Here is an 11,181-nt window from a genome sequence, read left to right on the forward strand (position 1 = left end):
CAAACAGACAGAGAGAGACATTAGAAACAGAAAGCGAGAAATCACCCCCCAGGGGGGATGGTCACGCCGCAATCCCTTCTCCTCCATTCTCCTCTCGGGATCTTGGGCACGCACACACACGCACCCGGCGTGAGTTTTAAGCCACCAGGTCCGGGACGTGAACCGCGGTCAACTACGTGGGAGTCCAGCGACATAGCCATTACGCCAACTGCTGGTTCCCATTTCTACAGACCTTTTGAAGTCCCCTCGTACATCTTCTATCTGAGCACGTGCCGAGTTGGTTACCTTCAAAACGTTGGTCTACACTAGAGAAGGGTTGATCCTCAGACTAATCAATTTCTTATTTTCTTTTACAGCAAATGATGTGCTCAGTTTTGGAACACTGGTCAGTACCTCCAACACCTATGATGGGTCTGGTGTGGTGACTGTGGAAACAGACCACCCCCTCCTCTGGACCATGGCCATCAAAAACTAAGGGGCACCTGGCACCAGGCGTGCTTCTGCCTTACCTCGTTCGTCAACGGTTTATTGCTCAGCAAAAACAGTTCACGTGGGTTTGCAGGACTCTAAACCTCTCCATGGGAAGCCAGCTAGTTTTAAGATGTTAATGTTTATATGATCCAAGTGACATTATAAATAACAGATTTCAACCTTGCCATCAGGGGAAATTACGGAAAGTAAATAAGGTCTATCCCGTTCAGTGAGAGGTCTGATGTGATTATTCCCATTATACAATCAAGTACTGATTTTTCTTGCATTTTTAATCATCCTATTTATTTTAGAAAATTAGTTTAAATTTGGAATAAGATAAAACGGTTCAGTTCCTGTAGAAATCTAGTACATCCTTAAATGCCTGATAAACAAGGGTTAACGCGGAGTGTCTTCTAATACTACATTTCTCTGTATAATGTACATTACCTGTAACTGGAAAGGAAATTCCTTCCAGATTGGGATGTAAGAAGGGAATCATTTCACTCTGGTCTTATTACTACATTCGATATTGTCTTTTAAAAATAAATCAAGAATCATGGACCTTATTGTTATATTTGAAAATGGATAGTTAAGAAAGCTACAGGTGAAAAGAGAAGTGCCATGAAAAACAGTGGTAATTCGTGAAGCCCTTCTGGTATGCTAACCCTCAGATTCGAAAGTTAGTATGCAAAGCTCTACTGAGAGTCTTCATCACCATCACCCTCCAGATTGGAGAAGCTGTGCAGAGGAACTTCAGCATAAAAATGGAATTGTTTCTGACCTACCTCAGACTGAAAATGAAATACTGGTTCCTACCCTGCAAGTTTCTTGAAATTACTAGAAAATGGATCTCTCTGGGGATGAACGAGCATCATGCACTAAGGAGCCTCTGTCTGAAGCTTGTGTTCACGCCCCAGTCTGTCACTCGCCCAAGTTCCCCATGGACCCCCTCGGTTAGCTGTGAAATGATTGTCCGCGTTCCCCACACGCAGCCCCTACACAGCGACACCTAGCGGTGGGAAGGCAGACGACACGCGTGGTTACCGACTTGCCGGCTTACCAACCTGTGGCCTCCTGTATTCATGTTTCCTTCACAAGGAGATCTCTTCTGTCTTCTTCCTGCCTTTGTCTAGCTCATTTGCTAAGCCAAATGTTGCCCTGAAAACCGTGACTTGAGATCACGCTGCGCCCCTTTCTGTGCACCGTCCCTCACGCCGCTGTAGGGAAGGTGGCAGCGACAGTTTTCTTCTTGGTGCTACGAAGTGAGGCTCAGACTCAGGCCAAGAATGAAAGGGCGTCGCTGAACCAGGGTACGAATCCAGACCGTTAATCATTTGAAATCAGTTTTAAATTATTTTATGCAAATATATGTAAAATTGAAATCCAGATAGCAAATAAAAATATTTAGTTAACGATGTGCATGTCTGTGGTCAGATTTTTTTTTTAAATAGTCCATTTTCTCATCTGTATTCCACTGTGACCAATCTCTCAGAATTGATGTTTCTGTGCAAAAAGAAAAGAAAAAATTGGTCCAAAGATGGTGAATCACTGTGGTAGTTTTCCCATGTGATCTCAGAGAACAACCCAGGACTATGAGGTCCCTCCCTCCTCGCTTTCCATGGAACATTCTCTAGGACACACAAGTCGGTGTTCCTTACCCCCTCTATAAAGTAGGTCCTGCATTGGCACATGTTTACCTTGTAGGATTTAAAAAGGAAGACAAATTACTTTCAAGGGTGTGTATATGCTGGAGGGAAAGGGCCAATAGAGAGGCAGAAGGAAAAGTTACAGTCGAGGAAATGAAAAAGGTGGAGGAAGGACCCTGGGAGAAGAGGAGACAGGAGGAGCGTGAGATCGCAGCATCAGCTGCAACATAACCCCAGTTCTAGCCTTTCTGCATCTCCACACAAATTGTGACCCCAGAGCTTCCGCCCAGACTCTGCCAGCCTTCCTATTCACAGTGGAAACTGTTAGGAATCAGGGGAACGATCAGTCAACTCCTGGACCCTTCACTGACTGACCCCTTCAAGTCAGACCCTCCTGCAGAAAAACTGACTTAAGAACCCCCCAACCACTGCCCCACGCATGCACCGGAGAGACTCGAATGGGCCCGCAGGCGTGGGTGAAGGGGCTGTGGTGTTCTCAGCCCTGGTGATTGCTTTCTGCTCCACTAGATGCCCAGGCTCAGCTGTGTTCTGACTATAGTTTCTGAAGACTCGTTATATATTCATTAATAGAAATATATTCATAACATATAAAAGAAAGATGTCTATCATTTTAAAATTTTACTACCAAAGCATGCCTGTTCTATCCTAAAAATCTTACCAGTCTTAATAAATGGATATTTATTAAAAAGAATATAGTTTGCTGAGTTTTCATAAAAATTGAGGGAGGAGGGGCTATCAGGTGGTGTAGTAGTTAGGGTGCTGGGCTCCCACATGGCCAGCCTCATTTCTAGTCCCAGACTTGGCAGCTTGCTTTCTCACTTTACCTCTCTCTCTGTCTCTGCCATCAAATTAAAAAATAATAATTATGATGATGGACCAAACTAAATTAACAAGTAATTCTTTAAAAAACAAATTGAGGAAAAAGTGTGGGGGGGGGAAGGCAGAGACTTATCTCACACGCACTCCTGTGTGTCGTGCTGTGTCCCTCGAAGCCCACAGAAGAGATTGTTTGAGATCCTTGGCTGTCCCCAGGTCCTGCCAGGCTTCTCAAGGACTGGGCACTAGTCTTGTTACTTGACCCTTTCCCATTCCTTAAACTCAGTGCAGTTTTCTCCTTACATGCTTGTCTAGGTATCATTAAAACAAGTATCTATTTATTATTACTATTATTGTTGTTGTTGTTATAGCGATCACAGGAGGCAGATGGTGAGCTCTCGGTGCACCCAGTGGTCTATGTGAGCCCCTAGAAAGACACCTCTCCTGTCCATTCACATCTGAAACTCCAGCTGGTGCCAAAAAGAGAAACTGCGGGTTGGATCCTGCTGGGGAAGTAAGCCGAGCTTCTTGACCTTTTTGATTTCAGTCCATTTCTTCTTTCCACTGGTCAGACTTATAGCTTTTATAAATCTGGTGACTGTCACCCAAAATGGTGTCTGGCTACCTACATCACTGATTCGTGGGAACGCTGCTGTGATCAGCCGTCTTCACAGGCAGCAGGGAACCCTGGAAGCTGGCTGCAGCCACTGACAGCCTGGCTGGAGTGGCAGGTGTCAGTGAGCTGTCCAAAGTGCGTGCGTGGTCCAAGACACTGGGGAGGAGGCTGTACAAGTCTGGCAGAAGAGTATACTTTTGTGTTTTAATTTCTGCAAAGCAGACAGCAGTTTTCTCTGAGGATTGGGACGAGGGCCATTTCACCAGGCACAGAGCCTCACTCTGAGCCAAGAGGTCACACCTGGGCATTCAGGGAAGTTAGTGCTGGAGCCAGCATGTCCTGTGGACAGGCGGGGCAGCCTCGCTCACTGCTCAGACTCAGCCTAACCAAGCTTGCCTTGAACTGTCGAAATAAAGCAACATATAAACCTGACCTGATTGAGACTAATGATATACACCAAGCCAGTAAGCAGCCAAAAACACCCTCCGGCTCTGCAAATGATAAAGCAAGTATGGTCTAAATGGTGACTTTCAAACTATATTGACCATGACCCACTGGAAATACATCTTACCTGTGACCTAATCCACACACACACACACACACACAATGCTGTGTAATCTAAAATTTCATTCTAAATTGCAAAGCACCCAGAAATATATTCCAGATTGAAAACACATACCTCAGAAGAGCCAAGTACATAGAGTTATTTTTAAAAACAACCCTGTGTGTATATGCAGGGGTTCTGCAATGATTATACAATTGCTTTGTAAGTTTAAGTAAAAAAGTAGAATTTTAAAATTTCTTCCCATCAAAGGGTTAAGATAATCCATTATTATTTTTCTTTTTTTTGGAGAGGTTTTTGCTATAAGGCGTGTGTGCTTGCCAGACAGACAGAGAGAGACAGACAGAAAGCGAGAAATCACCCCCCAGGGAGGATGGCCACGCTGCAATCCCTTCTCCTTCATTCTCCTCTCGGGATCTTGGGCACGCACGCACACACTCCTGGCGGGAGTTTAAAGCCACCGGGTCCAGGACGTGAACCGCGGTCGACTACGTGGGAGTCCAGTGACACAGCCATTACGTTAACTGCTAGTCCCAAGATAGTCCATTATTAAAGTATTGTAATATTTGGGGCTTTACATGATTTACACTAATTATTAAAACTCATCACATTTAAGCAAGAAAATTGCATCAGAACGTAACCAAGGTTACACACAGAACATTTGCCTACTCCTGTTCTTGGTCTTTGTTTCATAGCCTTTATCACTTATTGATAATGGTTTTTATTTTTATGTGGATGTTATGTGGAATAACCTACGAAGACAGCAAGCTGATGGGATCCTATTTGGGAATCAAATCAACTCCATTAGGAAGTGTAAATGGGGGAAGGGAGGGAGGTGACTGATCATTGAAATCGTCTCTAGAATAGTCTACTCAGAATAAGATAAATGACCCTTATAAATGTGGAGATTAAAACTGAAGCTACAAGGTCAAGCCTTTCCTAGGGAGTGAAATATATATGGATTGGAAAATTCCTGGCATATACAGTACAAATTCACCCTCCCTTGCCCACAGCAGATTTCACTTATCAATCATAATTTTCTTTTCTGATAAGCCCCAGCCTGAACCTCAGAATCCATCTCAAAACCCTTCTTCAGGCAGCCATGATCAATTATTCTCTGTTGGCTGGTCATTGCTGCAGGCAGAGAGCTAATACGTGATTTTCCCGCTGTACACCAACAGCTCCGCTGACAACCCACGAAAGGGGTCAGGGCAGCACCGTCCTCTTCACAGGCAGCGGGGAAATAAACCAGGCCAAGGACTTGTTCCCTGTGCACTTAGTTCTCCCACTGAAAGTGAGGGCTTTGTACACAGCAAAATCAAAATAATTCCCTTCCTGCAAATAACATGAAAACCGTAAGTGGGACCCTGAGATCACTCAAATCTGAAGAACAAGAAACTTCTCAGAATAGACCCATAGCTCTTCCCCGAGAACCAAGATAGCTAAAATATATCATTTGGAGTTAGAGGTTGGGAAGGGTTTTTAAGAGTCAAAGGAACTAATAAGAGTAAGATTATGAATCATATTTTCACATTTATTTCTTTGCAAAATATTGTTAAATACTAAAGACCAGTGAATATTTAATAGCCAGCTATATTTTTAAATAATAAACATGGGCTATCATGAGTGTCAAAATGTATAAGAATTGAGCAGAGTCCTATCTGAATGGCATAATTAACTTTATGCTTAGATGTCGAGCATTGTGGACCCTCTGCTAGAATCCAACCCCCTTGGGAGCACAGACGGTCTTTCTCGTCATGGGCTGTACCTGCTGCTCCTGGACTAGGGACTGTGTGTGCGAGCACGTGAGAGACACCTGTGGCGTACGGCTGGCGTGTCACGCAACCTCTCCACTCGTACTCTGGTGACTGCACAGACTGCAGGGCTTCTCTGCTCCTTGAAAATCAATGTTCTTTTCCTGCCTTGATCCCTCACTAGGGAAGCTTCAAAGCTGACACACTAGAGTTGCCCTTGAGGAGGTCCCTCTGTCCTAAAGATGAAAGTCCTGACTCAGACAGACCTGGTTCTGTCCTTACTCAGTATCTGAGGGAGGAAGTGACAGTATTGTTCGCGGGGCCCAGGCCAGGTGTGAAGGCATCACCCAAGGCAAAACAGCCAGCCAGTAACAAAGCGAAGACCAAAGGTCATGGGTTTTTTTTTTTTTTTGAGGTTTTTGCTATAGGGCGCATGCACTTGCCAGAAAGACAGAGACAGAGAGATGGAAAGTGAGAAATCACCCCCAGGAGGGATGGCCACGCCATAATCCCTTCTCCTCCATTCTCCTCTTGGGATCTTGGGCACGCATGCACACGTGCTTGGTGTGAGTTTAAGCCACCGGGTCTGGGATCTGAACCGCGGTTGGCTACATGGGAGTCCAGCAACATAGCCATTACGCTAACTGCTGGTCCCAAGGCCACAGAATTTTTAAATCACCTGAAATAAGGTAAAGGAAATGAGGCAAGGGATAATGGCAGTTTGGAACACTGACATGGGCTAAAAGAAACAAGGTCAAAGCAAATGTGAACAACATGTATGACTGACCTAACAAGAAAAATGGGAAAATCAAAGGTTACAGAGAGGGCCAGCAGTGGCAGGTGGTTAAGGCAGCTGGATCCTACATGGCCAACTGTGCGATTCAAGTCCAGGACCCAGCTCAAAAAGCGTGCTGGGTGCGTATGGCTATGTGCCCAAAACCCCAAAACGAGGGAGATGGAGGACAAGGGATGGCAGCATAGACCTTCCCCCAGGGGGAGCTTTCTTACTTTCCCTCTCCTCTGTTTCTCTCCAGCAAGCACACACATCCTCTGGGCGAAAAAAGTAAAAGTTAACAAATTTTTCAGAGTCAGAAATTTTTGTAGCTGTAACAATTTCCAGAGTTGAGGGATTGAGGCATGACTGGTGAGTGTCATAGTTTAAGTAGACTACAGAAAAAGTATTTTCAAGTACTTTGAGGCCAGGGTCCTCAATTCTGATATTTTCTTTACTTCTGTTTAAATCTACTTGTTCCACAAATTAAACCATTAACATGTATATGAAATTAGCCTAGATAGTCTAAAACCATAAAAACAAATAATATTTTGTCTCTAACTGAGTTAATCATACTAGACTTCATTATTCGTAGTTTTGATTTGGTGTTTTCTATGTAAACAATAGCACTGTTACCTAACTTTTGAAAAGTTACTATGGTCACAAAATAGTTACCTAAGAAATCTACCTTATCCCTCCCAAAAATCTTTTTATTGCCAGAGGGTACATGTGTGTGCGGGTCACACACAGTCCTTTCTCATCCTGTTTTGATTTGGACTCTGGAATCAGAATTTGAACTACAGTTGACCACATGGGATCCAACTCCTTTAACTGCTGACCTAGCCCCTCAAAACTTATTTTCACATCACTTTTGTTCACACTAATAGTTAATAAATATTTGTAGAGTGCATGAAGCTTTCTAAGTAATACAAGATATTCCGCTCACCTCTCCCTTATGGAAATTCCCAAGCTTGGTCCAACCATTTCTCTGGATGACCATGATCAGTTAGTGTCATTGGTTATGAAATTTTAAAAATAATCATTTCAAACACAGGGGTTTCCATTTTATGGTTATGGGACCAGGTATAAGAAGGACAGAGAGTAAAAGATTTCTTAGAGTAATACAGACATTTTATCTCTTGTATTAGAGGAAATACTGAAGTGTCTGTCAGTACGCTGTCTACCATATCAACCTCATTAACTTAAGAAGTACCATTCACTGTACCTTGAGTTCCCTGTTCATGAAAAAATTGCCTGGGTCCCAATGGTCCACATATTCTGCTCTTTTATTTGCACTCCTTAAAATTCAGGGAAACCTGCATGAATAATGAGACCAAGAGAAATGATGCAGAAAGTTGTTGGGATAGCTTTTAGTCAGTGAATGTATTACGCATATTTTAAAGTTGACCTTTTCATCAAAGTTTTTATTCAATTCTACTGCAAGGAATTGAGCAACTTGGTCAGTTTGAATATTTGTATGCCAGTGGCATTGAACAATGAGTTTCATGAGGATAGTCACAGATTAAAGCATGAAGAAGCCAATATATTCTTTCTAAGGCAAGTGGGGACAGGGTAGAGATTTTTTTTAGGAAGAAAGTATATTTTGCACAAAAAGAAAAATCTGCCCTTAATTTTAAGAAGGGGTATGCAAATTATTTTCATAATTTCTTCTCTAAATTAGATATCAATAGTAATGGTAAATCCATATAAATACACACACACAGCGTCAGTCACCTTCATGCTAACGTTATCCATTCCTGTTCTTGAGAATTCCAGCCTTCCATGAGTTGCTCAAAGGCTTATCCTTTCTCTTGAGTAGATGTGTAATTTATAAGAACTGAAGCTCCAAGGCACTAAAGTCAAGTAAAGAATAGTAGAGTTAAAGGGGATAGGATGAATGGACTGCCTCCAAAGAATTAGGAGTTACAGAAGCCCAAAGTTGCTGAGGTTTCCAATTATTCACAGCTTCCACAAAAAATTCCATATGCCAGGACCCTTTGCAGACTTTGTGGGAGGTGTATTTTATCTTCATATAAAAAAGAATCTTATAATTTTGCCGTTCGGCAGCTGCAGAGCAAATCACCCTCACTAGATATGGCAAGCTCCCTGGCAGCAGACACACGTAATCCAAGGCTACACTCCAGATTCCATGCTGAGTAACTCTCCAGGAAATCTAAGATTTTAGGTCTATATGAAGTTGGAGGGAAAAGATTATATACGTGTGTGTGTGTATTAAGATATACATTTATATATGTACAGATATATATTTATATGCATATATGTATATAGATAGATAGATTCTAGAAGGAAATATATTTTTTTCTTAGCTAAAATAATACATGCAATTTTTTAAAAATGTATTTCTTCCATGATGAAGAGAGAGACTTCCCCACAGGGTCCTCATGCCAGGGTCCACCCCCAGCCTCATCCAGCCCAGATACATACCCAGAATGCATTGGGCAACTTTGGAAGATAAACCAGGAACTTTCCCATATGGTTCATCCTCACAGGGGTTGTGTCCCCACTCCACCACCATCTGACCCACAGGCAATTCTAACTTTATATTTTGCAAATGTCTCATAGCTGTGCTGAAAATAAACTGATATTGCCTCTGGGGATCACGTTTCTAGGTGGAAGGGTTATGGCTGGTAACGTGTAATATCTATGTAAGAACGCAGATGTAAGAATGCACATAAAAATGAGTTTCCCTGTTAAGAGTCCCAAGTCCCAGCCAGAGACTGAGCCTGTGCCATTCCACTAGAAGAGTGAGTTAACTTTGAAGAAAGCAGAAACTCCAGTCAAATGGAATATTCTGAACTGACATATTGAGCTTAAAGATAAATTAGAGTGCTGATATAAAGCAGACACTAGGGTATGGGGGTGCCCTCGTGCAATTTACGTTAGAGTTAAAAAAAAATGAGAAGGAAATGAGAGAGAAAGGAACAAAGGTAGAGAGAGAGGACAAAGCAGAAGAGGAAAGAGGAAAGAAGGCAACAGAGACAGGTCTGCCATGCAGGCCAGAAGGGGACGTTTGCTGGACAAAGGAGACAGGGAGAAAAGAAAAGAAAAAACAGATTAAAGTGGAGAGTTTGCCTCCTCCTTTCTTTTTTTATTTTTTAAAGAGAGATTTTTGCTACAGGGCATGTGTACTCATGGGAGAGACAGAGTCAGAGAGACAGAAAGTGAGAAATCACTCACCACCACCCCCAATCCCCCCCCCCCGGGGGGAATGGCCACTCCGCAATCCCTTCTCCTCCATTCTCCTCTCAGGATCTTGGGCTTGAGTTTTAAGCCACCAGACTGAAGTCAACTATGTGAGACTCCAGTGATAAAACCATTACACCATCTCCTGTCCCTTGCTTCCTCCTTTCTAAACCATTTAAAAAGCTCGTTACCATTACCTTAAGATGTTAACCCAAAAGTTAACGTAGAGGTAGAGATAGAGTTTTATGCACTCAGTAAAAGGATATTTGTGAGAAACTTACAATAACAGGCTCATGTTGAAAACACAAAGAAAGATACAGGGGGTATGAACATTTTGATCACAATTACGTAAATGTTAGCCAAGACTGGAAGAGAGTATATTTCAATTTTAGCGTCCAGTTCATTTTGAATAAAGATATTGTATTGGGTCGTTGGGCAAGTCATGGTGTATTTTTGCATAGGAAAGCATAGAAAAACGTATCATGACTTTCCAAACAGCCTAATAAGTAATTGTTTTTGTCATTATATTTCTATCTTCTTTTTTCTATATTAGTTTATAAAAAATAAGCAACATGTATGTTCAGATTTTAAAAATATATTTAACTGTGTTGTTCACTTTAGAATACTGTAAATCTCTGTAAGAAAAAAATAAAAATTATTTATTAAAATAGTCTCATAAGATATTTTCTAACAATATAAAGACATTCATGAGACAGGCCCAAAGAAACATACAGACAGGCTTAGACACACACAGGGACAGAGGCCATCAGATTTTCAAAGGCACTGATAAATAGCAGGAAGTAGGTGGGGCCCAGGAAGACAAAGAAACCGGCAGACACCAACAGAACATGCTGGACATGAACCAGCGTGAAGACCCATATTATTTGCCTTATCCTGAAGTTTTGTAGACATTTAGAAAGCATTCATTTTGTTATGCCCAAACATTTTTTTTTTATAACAAAGTTTCAGATTTCTTTAAGTCATTTATTCACTGAGCACACATCATTTAGCATTTCCTGCTTAAATTTCATTTTGGTCATTATAATCACGCTTATACCATCAACTGTCCTGTGCTCACTGGACAAAGCCAAAACCCTGTTTCCGTCTAACTCTCCACCTTCCATGCACCTAAAAGTAGCTGGAGAAAAAGTGTCGGTGATGACTGGCCTCACTTCAAGTGACACTCACATACTGGCGCATCTCAAGTGGCTCTCAATGATGCCCGGCAGTCACGCTACATGTCCCCAAACCATTCATTCTCCTTTCCTTGTTCCTATTTTACAGCTGCTCCACTTTCCGGGACTTTCAATACCTCTTTC

The 11,181-nt window shown here is 42.2% G+C and overlaps 1 protein-coding gene across 2 annotated transcripts in view; it reads left to right on the forward strand.

Moving 5' to 3' along the window:
- Positions 1-2,590, forward strand: part of TPK1 (thiamin pyrophosphokinase 1) — a 427,050-nt gene extending 424,460 nt beyond the window's left edge. For both annotated transcript variants that reach the window (XM_006139890.3, XM_006139889.3), the window contains one exon: positions 357-2,590. In XM_006139890.3, the coding sequence (XP_006139952.1) occupies positions 357-475 (119 nt within the window). In that variant the 3' untranslated portion in view covers positions 476-2,590. The remainder of the gene's footprint in view (positions 1-356) is intronic.
- Positions 2,591-11,181: the final 8,591 nt, after the last annotated feature.

Source organism: Tupaia chinensis, unplaced genomic scaffold, assembly GCF_000334495.1.
Source record: "Tupaia chinensis unplaced genomic scaffold, TupChi_1.0 Scaffold000010_1, whole genome shotgun sequence".
In the NCBI taxonomy this organism is placed as follows: Eukaryota; Metazoa; Chordata; class Mammalia; order Scandentia; family Tupaiidae; genus Tupaia; species Tupaia belangeri.